The sequence below is a fragment of the Rhea pennata genome, chromosome 12 (assembly GCF_028389875.1).
Source record: "Rhea pennata isolate bPtePen1 chromosome 12, bPtePen1.pri, whole genome shotgun sequence".
Lineage (NCBI taxonomy): Eukaryota > Metazoa > Chordata > Aves > Rheiformes > Rheidae > Rhea > Rhea pennata.
Genome location: NC_084674.1, coordinates 6,301,771 through 6,319,097, shown reverse-complemented (window position 1 = coordinate 6,319,097; position 17,327 = coordinate 6,301,771). Strand labels below are relative to the sequence as shown.

Here is a 17,327-nt window from a genome sequence, read left to right as displayed (position 1 = left end):
CCGCACGCCTTCCCTCGCCTCCGAGCGCGCAGCCGAGGTTTACCTGAAAGCTGTGAAATACCCCACACTGCCTTCTTCCAAACGCTCCGATAGAAATAGGAAAAATACCGGAAGGGTTTTGATAGCACACTTTTTAGTTTATTGACCTATACAAAATAATAGGTCTAAAAAATTCAGAAGTAGTAAAAGAATAAGCAAAAAGCTTTTGTTTTCTAGAAGGCTATACAAATATGCAAAAAAAGGAAATAAGTTATTTTTTGTTTTTGTTTAATTCCAAATCGCAACTCTAATAATACAAACGACTAAGTACCAGCTTAACAATTGTGTCCTTCTGTATATATTACATGCTCTGGAATATTGGTAAAAAATGTCAAAAAGGTTTATCAGAAACTTTTCTATTCACAATACGAACAAGGAGTAGCTAACCCTTTGTATAAAAAGAAAAAAGCACCATTTTATGGACTCTGGAAGGACAGTACAGCTGAGAAACGAGAGATATTTTACAGTATGCAAGTGACTTGCTGTAATTACACAAGATAACTCATGCTAATTTGTTCCTACAGATGGATGATATGAGGTAGGTTTATCCTCTTAGTTCAAAACTGCAGTCACACTTTTTTTGAAACAAATGCTTTTGTGAAAATGCTGTCCTGTCACTTAGTGACTTTGCAATGCACCTGGCAGTTCAGATGACTTGTGGTACAATTCTAATGCCCTTAGTTTTAAGGCACCCACTTGGTTGGTTGTTTAGGTTTGCCTCCACCTTAAAATACTGGCCCTTACAATCAAATTGTTCAATGTGTGATAGAGTGCTCCATTTCGATCCTCAATTCAACACAGCAGATCAAAATGCAACTTTTACCCAATTAACAGTTGACTGTGCACCCATTGTGAAATTTTGCATACTCATCTGCACAATGATATTGTACCATGGAAAGGTCGTTAAATGTGAGGTTATTAATTACACTTTATCATGGAATAGAGTTCAAAGTTTACTGCTTCTGTTTCCAAAATCCACAACCACCTAGTTTTTACATGACATATTGTGACAGCAAATACCTTTCTTTCCAGAATTGTGTTGCTAACAAACACTCTTAACAACACCCCAAATATGGATAAATTCATTCAAACCTCCATAAAAAAAAAAATCCAGCCTTCCTTCAAGTAATGATCCAATACTGATTAAGTCACCCTTTGCCTGGTTCACAGACACAGTATCTATCCTTCATAGGCTTATGAAAGTCCTTCCAGGTCATCATAAGCCATGGGAGAAGAAATTTCCATTTCTTCTTCTTCTTTCAGATATGAGAATTGTGCTCCTAAAATTCCTGGTTTTCCATAAGAGTTTCCTTTTCACATTTTTTTTTTTGAGGTTTGCCTTCAACATCTTCCAATCTTCCAAAAAGTGCTTGCTAAATATAAATACTTCAACCAAGTGCTGCATCTTGTCATAGATTAAATTGTGGCTTGCCCTTGCTCACGTAGGCTATCTGGATTCAGAAAGAAATGCCATTCTGGGTAAGACTTCGTCGTTTTGCTACAGTCCCTCTTAATGCTGAATTTCAATCTTTCCCAGCGAAACAGAATACTTTCTTCTTGCTTGCTTTGGAAGCTCCACCCAAGATCTCCTTCGAAGTAACAGCATTTTGTGCAAGGCACGCAAGGGTATGAATGCAGGGCTGCAAGTGGTCTAAACAAGTGTCCCAGGCTTTGAATTCTCATGCCAAAATAACCTCTGCTCATTACTGTGCAAGTCATCTTCCAACTGGCTCTCATCACCACCACCCAGCTGGTTCATCTCTGCATAAGCTCTGCAAAAGAGATAGGGCTTCAGTGGTAAGTGCAAGCTGAGGATCTTCCCCAGGCTCCCAGGTGGTGTTTTGGCAGCACGTACACTGCAGAGGCCGAGCCTCATCCCATCTCCCTAATCCCATAGGACTTCCAATAACCAGTGTTACTTGGAGTTTAACCCCAGCATAATTTGGATCTGAATACAACCCCAGATTTTGTGCTGCAATTCATCACATTATGAGTAACAGGATCTCAGTAGCTCTATACTGTAAAGACCGTAGAGCGTATCAATTGCTCAGTTGCTATAATCACAATAAAACAAAACAGATGAATGATTGAATGAGGGATTCAGAATTTGGAAAATTAATAGCTAATATATAGACAGAGCTGTCAAAATAAGCAGAGTTTTTCAAAGTCCAATTTCAACAAGAAATTAGTAGAAATTATTTTTAAACACTGTTAGGGTAGATCTTTTTTAATCACTGCAACAAAAAAGCTTGAGGCATTTAGTTTAAAAATGGGATCTAGTAGAAGCTTTCATATTCTTTTCTTATACTTTGTTTTATTTTAAAACAGATGAAAAACTAATTGCACACACGCCAGCTTGGCAGCAAGCACAAACTGCAATCCATTAAGCAGGACACACAAATGTGGAGTACTTACTACAGCTGGCTACACTGAGCATAAGAGCACTTAAATAGGATCTCATTTCTGCAGGCAGTGTCATTCCCCTGGACAGAAAGCCTCTGTTCTCCCTGATAACAGGTGGCGGAGGAGAGTAGAGGGAGGAGATGGAAAACAGCAAGTAGAACTAGCAAGAGAACCACATGAGTCTCTGTAACATCAGAGTGAAATCCTGCTCCATGGGTTAAGCTCTCCCTTGAGACACGCGTTTAGCTTATTACTGGCACTACTGGTGTCGGTGCTGCCTTTGACAGACACACAGCACACAGACGTGAGGTTGAAGAGAAGCAGTTCCTGCCTCGTTTCTGCAGAAGGTTAGCAGCACGGCTCCAGGAACACAATGGGACCGAGGCACTGGCAGGGTGCGGGACAGACCTCCTCCCACAGCAGGGTTACCGCCAGCACTGCTCTGACCATCGCTGCTACTGGGCAGTGCAAGCTCTTCGACTGTCCATCATCCACAGGAAAAGACTCAGCCTTCACTATGCCCATTTCCCCATTCCCTGAATGCTGTTGCCATAATTAGGCCAGTCTACACCACTTGAAGATCTGCTCTCTTTAAGTCAGTTTTATTATACTTTATCCTGACCTTCTGAAACCAATCAGCTTTCCTCGGAAGTTTTTACAGCCTCTAAAACATATGAGGAACGGCAGAAATCTTGATATACTCTACTCACCTGCTCTGCAAAGGAAGGTTGCCATAAACATTCCCATAACAGCTGGCGTAAGAGGAATGAGATAATGTATCGTAATCTGAAAGTCCTAGTGCAAGTGGGTTCCGCCAGTTTCCAGCAGTGTTTGCAGAAGATGCTAGGAAAAAAAATACAGCAAAAAATACAGCAGATTAGATCTTTCTCCAGCTAAATTGGCTGAAGGGAGGCAGCCACTCTCCTTAGTGATCTCTATAGGTTTCTGCAGGGGACACAAGCACAGAACGCAAGTATAAAATATGATTTACAAGCACTATCAGGAGCAAAGCACTACGTGGGCAGTATTTCAGCATTATGCAATATCTCCTTAAAAAAACTTTATGACCATTCAGTCATTTTGGAAACCATCAGAGCAATCACATGCACATGGCATAAAGTCCTGAACATTGCTTGCATTTGATAAACACATGTGTTTGAAACCTATATGACCCCTGGGGCTTGTTCACACTATTGCAATTACAAAGAGCAAAAGGCACTATTAGCAATGCGAGAAGGCAACAAGTAACCTAGACTGCTCTGCATACAGCTCCCATCTCATACTCCTCTTGGCAATTCACACATCAACTCTGCAACATCAACAGAGCGGAGCAAAAAAGTCTTCTGTTCCTCACTGCAGTGCCATACTGAGGAATCGGGCTGGCCTGCGGTCTGACAGCCTTTATTCCCTTGAGATCCCTCAGCTGAAAAGTTTCTGTTGATCCCTACTCAGCAATTTCTGGAAATTCTGCACTGCTCTTGAAAAGTCTTCAGACTGTGCAGGGGTTTGGGCTGTCAGGATATGGACCTACTTGATTCCCAGGCAGGTGATGACCCTGACAGATCTCAAAAAACAGCACAGTATTTTTACTGTAGTGCACCAGGTACACTCTCAACAAAATGTGAAACCAAAACAGACTATAAAAAGTAGCTAGTTGTGTTAGTTGGCATGAGATTTGCAGAAAATACTCCTCTCTGAGACCATGACTCAGAGTGCTTTTCCCAGAAGCAGTGCATCGGGGAATGACAGGAGCCTTGCAACGCTAGCTAGTTCACGAACCACACTGCTGAGCTCTGGGCTGGTACCTCATGCAGCAAGGGAGACTTCTTCACCTCCACCAGGTAGGTCCTCACAGAAAGACTCTCCTCCCAAGCACAGAACAACAACAGAAATCTTAGTTAACTGCGCATCCACCTTTCAGGACAGAGCTGTACCATTGATTAGACTCTGCTGACTTCTCTGTGGCAGTGAGGAAAGAAGAATTTCATGCACAGAAGGGACACACAAAACACTTAGAGCAAATCAGGCATTACCTGAAGAAAAAGAAGAAACTTGACTGCTAGGAGAGCAGGGAACTTGCAGACCAGCAAAGCCCAAACTCCTTTGCGATCCTCTGTCAGACTCAAAGCCTGCCTGCAGGCTGTGACCCTGTTCCTTTTGACTGGAGGCACGTTGGTACCAACCGCGGAGATGCTCTGCTACTAAGGCCTTGTGAATGTTTTTGGTTATATGCTCCGTTTTAGCAACTTGCTTCCTTGGAAGCCTTAGGGTTGCATATGGGTTGTGCGGTACTCTGTCCACCTCGTCCTCATGGTAAGACCTGAATTCCCTGTAATGATCATATCCATAATGTGCTGACGAGCGATATGAAGGATTGACACTATACTGTCCCTCTGTATCACTCTCATAAACATATCCTCCATTGTAATAAACATCAGGTTCAGTGTAAGGGGAATATCCAGAAATATAGTAATTAGAAGAAGGTTGTTCCAGACTTTTGTGGTAGACACCATTACGGACATCCTTCTGGGCAAGATTTGGCATACTTCCTGAATTTGCAGCAGAAATGTTTTGTTTCTTTGATCGTCTTCGACCCCTGGTCCTGTTGTCAAGTGTTTGTGTAGTATAATAAGGATTGGGAGTAGCTGTCACACAGTAATATTCTGCACTGGATTGGCTAGTATAGGATGATCCATCATCTAGGATTTCTGTGCTGCTGCTTCGCTGTGATTTTGAGAGGGAGAAGGCTGGCTTTTCACCAGGGGGGTCGGACAGCAGATGGGTTTGGGACTCCAGACTTCCACTGCGCTGCCTGCAATGGTGGGGGGAAGCGTCCGGCCTGAAACAACACAGATGTACGTTGGTTAAAAGCAATCACGTTTGATAGGCTTCCTCCCCAAGCAAAGGATAACATAGAATCAGTCTTTCCATTAGATAAAAGTACCTGAACTGCAAGAAATTCATCAGCTTGGTTGAATTTTATGTTTGCTGCTACAGTAGATTTCTCAGATAAAAATTTATCATGATGAGCAAGTTAATCTGTGACAGTACTACATACAGGAAAGCACACAAAACCACATTTCAGCAATGATTTACACGAGGGATCTCACTGTCTTCAAGTATATAATATCTATGTAAGCAACTGAATAAGGAGCAAAACATAGGAAGCTGGGTTTCCTGTGGCTCTGTGTCTCATGGTTGGATTACCCCAGCCAAGTAAAGCATGAGCTCTTTATAACATTATAACATTTATAGCATCTGTCCTCCCCCACGATGGATTCTTGGCTGCCTAAAAATACAGTTGGGCTCACGTTGCAGTTCTCCCCCCTAGTATGGGCACTAATTTGGATCTCTCCCCACTATCTGTCCACTTATTTTTCAGGAGGCTTGTAGGAACTTAATCCACAGAAGATGTCTGTCAGCTCATGAGCAAGTTCTTTGTTTTTTCATTTTTGCAAAGGTGGGGGAGGGTAGAGTGGGGAAGGGACTACTGACAGTGTTTGTACTTGTGCAAATGCTCTCGTTCACACGTCACAAAGCTGCCCCAGGATTGTGCCAGCACATGGTGACTGATTGACGTTAACCTTGTGCTTGAAACGTCCAAGGCAGACATTTTGAGCACCTGACCCTGCTACAGGGAGAGATGCACAGCATGGGGCCCTTCACCCTCCTCACATCATTCACTTTTATTCTTCTGTGGCCCAAGATGGACATCACACTCAAAATAAAGTGTCCTTACTGTAAGTGGCTGCTACTGTAGGCATTGCGTGTAAGCACAGGTGTTGTAGGCATGCTCCTCCCTCCATGAGGCTGCGGCGGTCGTTCCAGAGTTCGGTAAGGACTGCTGTGAGTCGAAAGCGGGTCCCTGCAAGGGAAAGGAGAGAATCCAATTAGGTTAAATGCAATGCAAGTCACAGCACACTGATACTACATGGACACTGAGTGAGCCTTTAAGAAAGAAAAAACTAAAAACCAAAAAACCTAAATGCAGAACAAGCAGATAAGAGTGTAACAGAATATACTTCCCAAGTAAACAGCAGTATTGTGAAAACAAAAAGAAAAATTTAACCCCTCTTGCAGATCAAGAGGGTGACATAGCAAAGAAGGTCCTCACAGCATGATCGGTAGGAATGGCTGCTGCTAAAAGATGAAGCAGAAGAGTCAGGAAAGGTAACAGACAGAATTTGAAAACAAAACACATCAGAATTGCACATGGCTATAATTCAACTTCTGAGCTCAATGCAAAGCACTTTTCTGCTTATCATGACGGATTGCTGAGAAAAAAGGAAAGGCGTGACATTGCCCAAAATGTAAAAATTTTTAAAGCATGCCTTCAAAGGCCTAATCATGCACTTCATAAAAGACACAGTCTAAGAGACACCGAGATCAGTGGGAATCCTCACACTGAGGACAACTAGCATCAAGTCAAATGCACATTATATGATCATGTATCAGTAGATCTGCTGGTAACCATGTCCTCACAGAACTGCTCTTCTAGCATAGGAAAAGGCCCAGTCCTGTACATGCGCCTCATATGTACAAGCACCTCAGCCACTCACTGCAGCTGGCACTAGTGACGGTAGTTGGCTGAACCCCAGTAACTCCATTCTTACAGGGAGAAATTGCCATCAAGGCTTACGTGAATTCTGTATGCTTTGACAGCATACCCACTGAAATACTGATACAATCAGGAGGGACAGATATGGTTCAGTGATACCTAAAGCAATTAAGCAAAGTCATCAGGAAAATTACAGGTTGTTTAATTGAAAACAAACTACAAAAATGGAGGGAAAGGGTTCAAGTACCAGTGGGCATGAGCAATTCTTTAAAGGCAGCCTTTGACACTACACTTCTCACTTGTCTCAAACTTCTTCACAAAGCATACACTACCCTCCAGTTTCACAGAAACCCAAAGACTACTTGTGCAGAGACAACTGTATTACTAAGCAGGAAACTTAAACACTATCACATCATTCTTTATCAGAGAGGAGTGGAAAGGCAGCAAGCTCCTCCGGAGCGCTTGTTGGAAGTTTCGGCACGGACAAAACTAAGCTCATGCCAACCATGCAGAGAGCATGGCAACATTAAAACATATGATACCTGGTATGTCTGGTTTCAAAGAGTTGCTCATTTATGGATGACTTTCTGAGATGAATTCTCTCCACCCCAAGGGACTTAGGCGGAGGAAGCCTTGGAGAAAGCTGTGCAGAGCTGGTTCTTTGGGCTGGCACAGTAAGGGATTCACTGGCTGTTGGAAAGGAACAAGTATTTTGTTAGCAAAATCTTACATATTTTTGCCCTGTATGCAAATCCATGGCCTCTGAGCAGAAACAGTCTGCACTGTGGAGACAAGGACCAAAGCTCTGACTCCAGAGAAGTTCTCCCATATATGCCTGCACCAAGCTCTCCTCCATGCAGAAGGAACATCATGGAGGCTAGTGCAGATTTTAGCGTATTAACTGCTACAGAGATATCTGCTTGGAGCTTTGCCAGATTAAAATGGAACTTCTTTGGGAAAGCATCTGTTTGCAGCTCTATCCCTCCCAGAGCTGAGCAGGCACGTTCAGCTTCTGCAAAAGTCAATTCCCTTCGCTCACCGTTCAGCACTTTAGTTGAAAATGACATTTTAAGAATTAGTTTTGAAAACAGCCTGAAAGGGGCTGACTTGAAAAGCAAGTGAATGAGCAAAGACACTGACAGACAAATTTGGCTGAAGGCAACTGTGAGGGGGCTGGTTTAATTCTTGTTCTCACTTTGCTTAGAGCACAATCCAGATCCCATTAGAACCAACAGGAAACTCCAACAAATACATATAAATGCAGGCTGAACATCACAGAGAATGTGTTCACAAGGCAAAGCCCTGGCTCTTTTTCTACTTGCACAAGCAAGAACCAGGTGTAATTCCATTTTAAAGGGTCAGGTGGTTTATACAAGTCTAAAACTGGGACAAAGATAGATCTGAATCAAGCCCTAACTGAAAAGTGAGTAATAATTTATATACGTAATAAATGTTTGTCCCCAAATGATGATTAGCCAGTTGAGGGAGAGGCAAGCCAAGTCCTTTCCACCTTGAAGAACAGGGTGTGAGAGTGTGTGCCTGTGGGTGTGTGTGTGAAATGAGTAAGCTAAGCAAATACCATACCCATGCAAGATGCAGCTCAGGAGGTAACAGCTGAATATAAACAGATCATTAATGTCTCTGCATATCCTAATTTTTCTGTAAGTTTTAGTACATGTGAGGACAGATAAGCCAGGCATTTCCTCCCGGCTTGTAACTCTTCTGGCTGTTCATCTGCCTCTGCTTAGGTACTAGCGACAAAGTATTTGCTTGTAAAGGCACAGTGCCCTCATCTCACAAGCTAATCACATTAAAACTAACCATCTCCTCTGAAGAAGACTCAAATCAGCTGATGAAGCAGAACTTTCAATAATTAACCCATTATGAAGATAGACTTATATCTGACTAAGCTCTTTTCCTCTGACATGAAATAATTAGTCATGGAAAGACAATAAAATAGCAGGCTAACAGATACTAAGTCAGCCAAAACAATACATCTGAACAGATGCACTTTATTCAGAAAAATGGATAACAAACATACCATCATCATAAGTTGTTGTATCAGACAGAGAGCTGCTTTCAGATGGAATTATATCATCTGCAAAAGAAAACAAAGGCTTTAAACACAGGAGACTCGTCACTAATTTCCAAATATCACATACAGTTTATTTTCTACAACTTTGGAGCCAGTTCACACTTGTGATGCTGCAATCTGTACGCTTTAGCCTTTGACGGCCCTGCTTTGCAGTACTATCAGATCTTATTTGTTTCCGTTGCAGTTCAGTAGACTACCTACATACCAAAGCTACCTCCACTATCAAAGGAGACTTTTCACCTGCAGTGGAAGTTAGGCCAAGATTCACAAAAGTGTTTTCCATTCAACTTCCAAGAGATCTCACAGAGTATTTTGATGCTTCAGTAGAAGTTAAGAGCCTAAACACACACGTAGATCTTGACTGCTAGCATCAAACCTCCTTAGGTAGGCCTGAAATCCCTGTAGGTAGGTACTAAATGCCTTTTGAACTTTGGCATTAAACTCATTTTTGCATGTTTTGTCAGCATACAAACTCTGTTTTAACTAAATTAGTATCAGTTTGGAATAATTCCACTGATTTCTATCAAGTTATTCCAAATTCCAGCAGCACAACAGAGAGTGGTACCTGCTATATAGATATTGTGATCTTTTTCTGTTTCTTTTACGTTTTGTTATTTATTTGTAGGGCTTTACTGTAAGCATCTTGTCCTCTTGCCTTGATATTACAGGCTACACTTATGCTTAGGAACGGCCTCTCCTTGCTAAGGTTTGAAACAGACCATCAGAGGAAGAGAAATCAGGCTGTCAATAAACAGCAGCATTACAGTCAGAATTAACCCAGAGAAAATCTGTTCCTAGGCAGTTACTGGCAAGACAAAAAGCTGGTGGGATAAAAAACTATATAAACTTCCACCTGTGAGAGAGAAAAGCTACTAAAGCCAATGGCAGCCACTGCAGCTTGCACATCACACTTGCTTTTTCCATCAGTCATGATGAGCATATGTAACACACTTTGCCCCTTGCTGTAGTGCTTTTTTGCAAGGAAAGGTCTGGTCACAAGAATCTGTTAAATAAAGAGGTTCTTCAAGAACAAGATAACATCAGGGCTGGCCCCTACCCTGAGGGGACATGTCAGACCACCGAGGATGGGTTGCAGCTCCACTTGCAACCTGACCCTACAAAAAAGCTTCTGGGGAACTTATTCACCTGAATTTGACCAAGTGATGGTAGAATATGCAACTGGACTTAGTGTAAGGAGTGAAAAAACCCTACCTAGCCAAAAAAAAAAAAAAAAAAAAAAAAAAAAACACCCCAGCCTAAAGCTACACTGCAGGATTCACAGGGGCTCTGCCATGCTGACATACATAGGTGTTCCAAATTTAAATCCTAAATCTGTGCAATTCCTGTATTCTGCAAAAAGAAAAAGAAAAAAAAAACAAAAACAAAAACCAACACCTTTGAAGTACAGAGAATGCATGGCAAAGGAAGAGTGGAATATGGAGAGCAAAGAGAGTCTAGTACGTGCTTCACCTCCCATCCCTTGGAAGCTGGAACAAAAATAGTTATAGCTTGATGAATCAGTGTTACTATTTAACATGCCATTTCCAACAAGCCATTTGCCAAATTCACAGCTGCAACCGATTCACCACTGCTCAGCTTTCTGAAACCCCCTACCTCAAGCCTGTGAGCACAGCCAGTGATGGTCAAAAGGCTGCATGTAAAATCAGTTATTGAACTTGAAGCAGATGACAGTTCTGCTTCAGGATGCATTAACAAACACACACTATCATTGCAGGAGTCAGGAACTGCAGGGAAACGCAGCTAACTCACCGCTGGCTAAATACGTACTGCCTTGCAGTCCTTACTGACAGGAAGGGAGACCCCCCTGACACACATTGGCCACCACCTCCTGGCTATGCCCCCTTCTCAGAAAGTAAACAAGGATGTCATGAATCAGACTGTGCAAATTGATGGACTAAGCAGTACTTGCATAAGGCCTGAAGACTGCATACTCAACTCTCAAGTTCCTTGTTTTGCACAATGGTACAAAAACCTTCATGCAAACAGTGGTGATTGTAAACAGATAATGTCTCACAGGGTTCTCACTATTTACTGGCCTTCAATAACTTCCTGTGTTATTACTACACAGCACTTGTCCCAAGTACTGCAGGAACTCCCACAACTAATGCCTAAATTGGTGAGCAAGAGGCTGGAAAAACAACTGTTTTCCTCATCTCTATCAATCAGCAGCTAGCTGGGCCACATTGAACAGCAATCATCAGTGTTTCAGAATAAGCACTTTGTGACAGTGGATAGTCCTGTAATGCTGCATTTCATGCTTGATGAGAATTCAAACCCAATTCTGAAAGAGAACAGGATACCAAGGATTTCCCAGCAGAAACATAGGCAGTGCCCAGAAAAGTCTCCTCGGCAAGGGCTCTCAGCTCAAAGCCCAAGAGGTAGACTGAATGCTACCATCCCACCAAGGGTCACTGAGAGGATGTCAATATGAACAGCAGAAAAATCTTGCATCTTCTTTCCCCACTTTGCAGTTCCCAGTAAAACCCTTCCACAACCTCATGAAAAAGCATTTCCTCTGAGACAGAGGATGCAAAAAGAAATCAATTAACAATTATTCATATATATTTTCCTTGAGGAGGGAGAGTAAAACATGTCCTGAAATCATTAAGTACAACAGAAGTAGAAGAGCATGCAACACCTGTGAGTTTTTATTATTCCCAAATTCCTTCATTTAACTTGCATACTAGCAAGTTTCTATGCTTTATCCTGTGAAGAAGTTACAATCTCACTTCCCTCAGGAAAATTACTTCTTCAGAATGGAGAGACCAAGGCTATCTGTTTTCACTGTGATCATCACTGGCAAACAGATTTAGCAAAAAATCTGTACAACACAGTTTGCATTCCTAATGTCTTGACATTTGCTTATATTTCATGGAAATCAGTAATTTCCAATTGTGAAACAAAGTATTTGGTCCTTATTTCCTCAATCCCATAGAAAAATTCATGCACTCTAGTTTTGTTAGGACTGCAGCATTGCGGAAGAAAAGGGAGAGAGATCTTACAAGTGGCAGGCTAGAAATACAACTACATTCAATACGCTAAGAATTAAGACACCACACCAGTTTCGACCGAGATGCTCCTGCCAATCTTTCTATGTATAGCATTCTTTGGTCTGTACCTGATGCTGCAACATGTCTGCACTTGTTTCTAAAACTGCAGTCTATTCTGCCCACAGTCTATAAACAATGCAGTTCTTGTAACAGATGCAGCAATTGCATCTTTTTTTCTTATTTAACTGCCATAGAAGAGATAAGAAGCATATACAGGAGGTGTAAACAAAACTTGTAAGTGATCAAAATACATATATATATATATATATATATATATATATATATATATATTAACCTTTTCATTTAAACATGGAGTTCTCTTGTTTACCTGGTAAAATAAAAGTTGATTTCTGGGTTGGCTTTTTGCCACACTTGATTCTGTATTCATTTATGGAATTTTCTATCTCCTGAAGCTTTTTTACAGCATCAGCATATTCTTGTTTTCTCTTCTTCTTCACATTTTTGCACAGGTCTGGTTCACTGGCAAGTTTCTTTGCAGCTTCCACCAGCTTTTGCTGTATGATAAAATTGCTCTCCAAGTCCTGCAAAGTGGGATCCTGCAAATTCATGACATCAGTTATTTACTTGTCCTGAGGATACAAATTAACTAAGATTATTGAAAAGAACATATAGTTCTGTGATAAGGAAGTGAAAGCTTGAGTGTAAACTACAGAAGTTCCAAAGATTTTACACAAGACAAGCTTGGCATACAAAATCCTTAGACCTCATTTCTACAACTAACATGCTTATGAGATCTTCTAAGGAAGGTCCAAATCTCTCAAGCCTGAGTGACATAAATCAGACACCTAAATTCAAGTGTAGGTCCATCTGTTAAACAAGCCAAATCGCAGGCTGCTAAACCTTCTGCTCCAAGTCAAAGCCTGAAAATGTCAGTTTTAAATTTCTCTCTACTTTACAAAAATAAAAATGGAAGTTGATATCACCACACCTTGCTAATGGAGAGTGGGAGGCTTTAATTAATTGTTTGTGAACAATTTTGAGTTGGATAAAAGGAACTGCAGAAGTGCTAAACAATGCATTGTTAAATCTTGCCAGTAGGATTTTTTTTCAATCACATTTAGCAGTCTACTGCTAAAGTTGTAAATCAGTTTGCTGTAGGTATGGATTATACCAGTACTGTAAGCCAGGGCAGCGAGTTTTGGTGAAAGACAGGTGCAAAGTGCCCAACATCTACTTACCACTTGGATAACAGAGCTAGCGAACAGATCTTCTAAGGAAAAGGAGGGAATGCTGTGTGTCCAGAAACTGCATATATCTGAATTTGCCTGTCTCCTGAGTCAGTCTCTACCAGTAAACTTCCTATTAGCTTCTTGAGCAATAGAGAGAGATTTACTTAGGTGGAACTTGCATTTAGCCAGAGAGAGCTCAGCCACATACTTGGTTCAAGCACAATCTCAACACTCCACAAATCAGCACTTTAGAAAAAAAGCAAGCTCATAGTCATAGGCTGCCAAATTGCATTATGAATCTGCTCTTCTCTAATTAGCAGCAAAATTTCCATTAACATTCAAGTAGCAGGGTAAAATCAGGGGGTCAAATGAGGAGATATTCAGGCTTTTTGATACAGTCATCTTTCCTGGTTAATTCAAAGGGGCACAGCTGAAATAAGCATGGTAACCTAGGTTTCCCAGCATATGCACACAATGCATATGTCCTAGCTGCCTCTTCTTAGACAGGTAAATCAAAGACACAAAACAATCAAGAAAAATTTGGATTATTTAGAAGTGGCTTTGGCCACTGGTCAGGCTGCCCCTCCTTTGCTGAAAAGGCATCAGCTGCAGTACCCACCTCTTCACTGGGGAGCAGGTTGTCATCCAATTTGAACGCTGTGCCAACACGCCTTCTGACCTGGGGAGGCTCCTCTCCAGCACTCAGAGGATACTCCTTTGGCATCTTGCCCGTCAGCTCCTGGGGAACAGAAAGGGCTCTAGGTGAAGGTCCAGGGGGAGAGGAGGGCTCTCACCCCCCTCCACTGTAGCATAAGTTGCAGTTCTCACCGCCTCCCGAAGGCAGATTTTCTTCAGCTCCTCAACTTTCTGAAGCAGTTTTTCTTGAAGAAGCTTTTCTTTCTTCTTTAGTTCCATAATTTTCTCCTTCTTTTGTTCTTCACTAACCTCTGAATCCTGAGAACCTGAAAAATACCACTCTCTTTACTGGACAGTTTGCAGGGAAAAGCCATTTTGTTTCTTCCTGCAAGAACGAACTGGTCAGGTAGGCTATTTTCCTAAACAAGTCTAACCTAACAAAACTGTGCACTCTTCAAAAGGCAATATCCAACTCCTTTGTCATCTAGCAAGCAAAGTCTGCACTTATTTAACACTCCCAGGTATACAATCAGCCACTTAAACCTCAAGTTTAAGACCCCCAAACTCACTACCCAGAATATAAAGTAAATAATTAGGTATGATAATCTTCATATATATGATTTAATTAATATTATAGTTTTGATTTTGCATATGATGCAGATACTGAGGCTCCTCCCTTGACTAGAAGTACATCTATGTTGCAAGCTAAGCTTTTGTTTCCCCCAGGCTTCCTTCATGTCAATGGAGAGATCCAAAGTTCCCTCCCAATTTGAATTTTATTTGGAAGCAATTCTCAGGGCTCAGGGCAATTTGAATCCTAGCACAAGAACTTAAAACTAGTATCAGATTTCCCCTGGACTTTGATGAGACTTGCACTTAAATCAAAGATTGATGAGTCTGTAAACTGGTATCAAATTAACCATGGACCAAAAGTACACGGATGCCTGTCTCTTCCTTATTTAAGTGGGGGGGAGGGCAAGGAAAGCAGCAGTTATATAACTGTTATAGTTTCAGATATGTAACTAATATAGGTTGTCATATTAACACTGAATTTATGGTCAGCCAGGCTCATTTCCCCCTTTAATGCACACAAGCCCCACTGTACTGACACTTCACTACCTTGCGTTTACATGAAATATTACCTGATGAGATTAAACTGCCATTGCTGGCCATAATAAGCTGGTTTTTTGCCTCCATAGTTACTGGTTTAGAAACTTTTGGTGTTCCCATCTCTGTCAGATCCATGGCGATATCATCCAGACTTCTAGCTGAAGGAATTTTTGCCTGAAGGAGTTAAAAAAAAAAAAAAAAAAAAAAAAAAATCAAGTTACCTCTAATTAGCTTCAGAACACAGGGTCACAGAAGACGACATTTCACACCTCATCTCCCAGGAAATTAAGGGCTACAGCAACCCCATCACACAGCAGCTTACTGTTTACTTCACTGCTCTAACATTCCTCTTCCCCCTCTCTCTCCCACAGCCTGAATTATCTCCAAACTCAAAATCTCCTCATTATTTGCACTATGTTCAAAATTAAAATGAGAAAGAAACAAAAGAAAAAGTAGATTAAACACTGAGACATGGGAATTCCCTTTTCTGTGATCACATTTCCATTTTCCACTTAATTGGAGGCAGGCTGAAAAGAACTGAATAACAATACTGTAGCTAATAGACTGCTCAAAAGCTGACAAAAAACAATTTGTATTTTCTCTCTCGAGACTAGGTTATCTGTAGAACAATGTACACTGAAGGATATACAGGAAAAGTATTGAAATTTATGCCTACAGAAAAAATGTCTTATAACTTACTTTGCTTTGTTTTCTGTCCAAGTAAAACTGGTGTTGACTGATTGCCATTACCCAGATGGATTTGATCAAGGAAGTGTTTGCGTACCAGGTTTGCACTAAGAGTCCACTCTGTCCAAAGGTCCTTCTTGACACTGAAATTCTAAAGAGGTGAAGAGAAATGCAATCTCAGGACGTGCCTTTGAACTTTCAAGTCCCAAATACCTTTCTCCTAGCCAGCCACAGCCTGTATTTTAGAGGCTTGGAAGACAAAGCCCTTCCTTCTCCCCACCACCCAGTGCTCCTGCCTCTCCTCCCTCCTAACTTTTTCTTTTTGTAAATGGAAAGTCCCTTCCTGATGAGTTTTGCAACATGCAGCAGCAGCAACTGCTGGGCTGTTAGTTCTGCAGTGTAACTGAGGTGTTGCTGGGACCAAAGTGCAGAGGTTGGGTAAGTTATAGATCTAGAAAGAGGCTGCCACGGGATCCCGAAAGGAGTCACAGAGACTGGACTGGGCGATCCAGGGTGATCGGCAGAAGATCTCTGCCCATTAAGGGCATGGTGAGCGCCCTCAGCACCTGTCTGAGGGCACGGTGGGGGCCCTCAGCACCTTTGTCAGCGGCAAGGATGGCAACGGGGAAACAGGAAGGAAGGTGGAGTCCAAAATTCACCGTGGACAAATGCTCATTCTTTGTGCAAGGTGAAGGCATGGAAAAGCACGACGACAGCGAGCTCCCACCCTAACCAGCAGTGCTTCTTCAGGCCTGCAAAGGCCATGGTTAGCGGCAGGGAGCATCGTGGCCAAACCAGGGGAGCACGGAGTGTGAGCAGGAAAGCCGTGCCCAGGGGCTGCTAGCCCTGCTCCCGGGGCACGTGCTGCACAGGCTCATTGCAGCTGCCTCTCTCGCAACGGGTGTCTAAGCAGAGCAAAGCAGCCAGTGCCTGTAAAAAGGTGAATTTGGCCATGATTTTCCCTACACTCCACCAACTTTCCTGGTGGGCACCATCTACTACGTGCAAGGGAGATGTTTGGAGCTGCAGATACATCCCCAGTCACTCCCTGCTGCCCTTTATGGCTGCAATCTTTCCCAAGCAACAGCCCCGAAACACTTCTCGTCCGTCACTCATAGCCCTGACCCAGCCCAACAGGCACAGGAGCAGGCTCGGTATGCCAAAGGAAAAAAAGTAAACTCCCAGGTCTATACTGAAATCAGTGCAATAAGGAAACCTCCCATTTCCATCAGTTAACATGAAATGACTAATAGTCTGGGCAAACATTCATCCCACGGTGACAGCCGCCTCCGCTGGTCTTACCTGCGGGGATCGTGCACTTCCACAGCAAATTTCTTTTCACGGAAATAGAGATTTTCCAGCTGCTTCCATTGAAATAGCTAGGAGAATTGGAGGAGAGAAGCAGAACACCATCACTCCAAACCCCACCAACTTATCTCCCCCAAGTTACACAATTCTGACAAATTGCAATTCCTCTAACTCTGTAGCCATGGCGGCAATAACAGCGTTCGTAAGATCAATAAAAATAAGCACATGGA

At 42.2% G+C, this 17,327-nt stretch overlaps 1 protein-coding gene across 3 annotated transcripts in view; it reads right to left on the bottom strand.

Annotated features, from left to right (window-relative positions):
• Positions 1–223: 223 nt before the first annotated feature.
• FRMD4B (FERM domain containing 4B) overlaps positions 224–17,327 on the bottom strand; it is a 144,608-nt gene continuing 127,504 nt past the window's right edge. For all 3 annotated transcript variants that reach the window (XM_062585698.1, XM_062585696.1, XM_062585697.1), the window contains 12 exons: positions 17,092–17,168; positions 15,802–15,940; positions 15,135–15,276; positions 14,185–14,318; positions 13,976–14,095; positions 12,495–12,723; positions 9,042–9,098; positions 7,543–7,690; positions 6,182–6,307; positions 4,476–5,281; positions 3,153–3,285; positions 224–1,811 (listed from right to left, as the gene is read on the bottom strand). In XM_062585698.1, the coding sequence (XP_062441682.1) occupies positions 1,691–1,811; positions 3,153–3,285; positions 4,476–5,281; positions 6,182–6,307; positions 7,543–7,690; positions 9,042–9,098; positions 12,495–12,723; positions 13,976–14,095; positions 14,185–14,318; positions 15,135–15,276; positions 15,802–15,940; positions 17,092–17,168 (2,232 nt within the window). In that variant the 3' untranslated portion in view covers positions 224–1,690. The remainder of the gene's footprint in view (positions 1,812–3,152; positions 3,286–4,475; positions 5,282–6,181; positions 6,308–7,542; positions 7,691–9,041; positions 9,099–12,494; positions 12,724–13,975; positions 14,096–14,184; positions 14,319–15,134; positions 15,277–15,801; positions 15,941–17,091; positions 17,169–17,327) is intronic.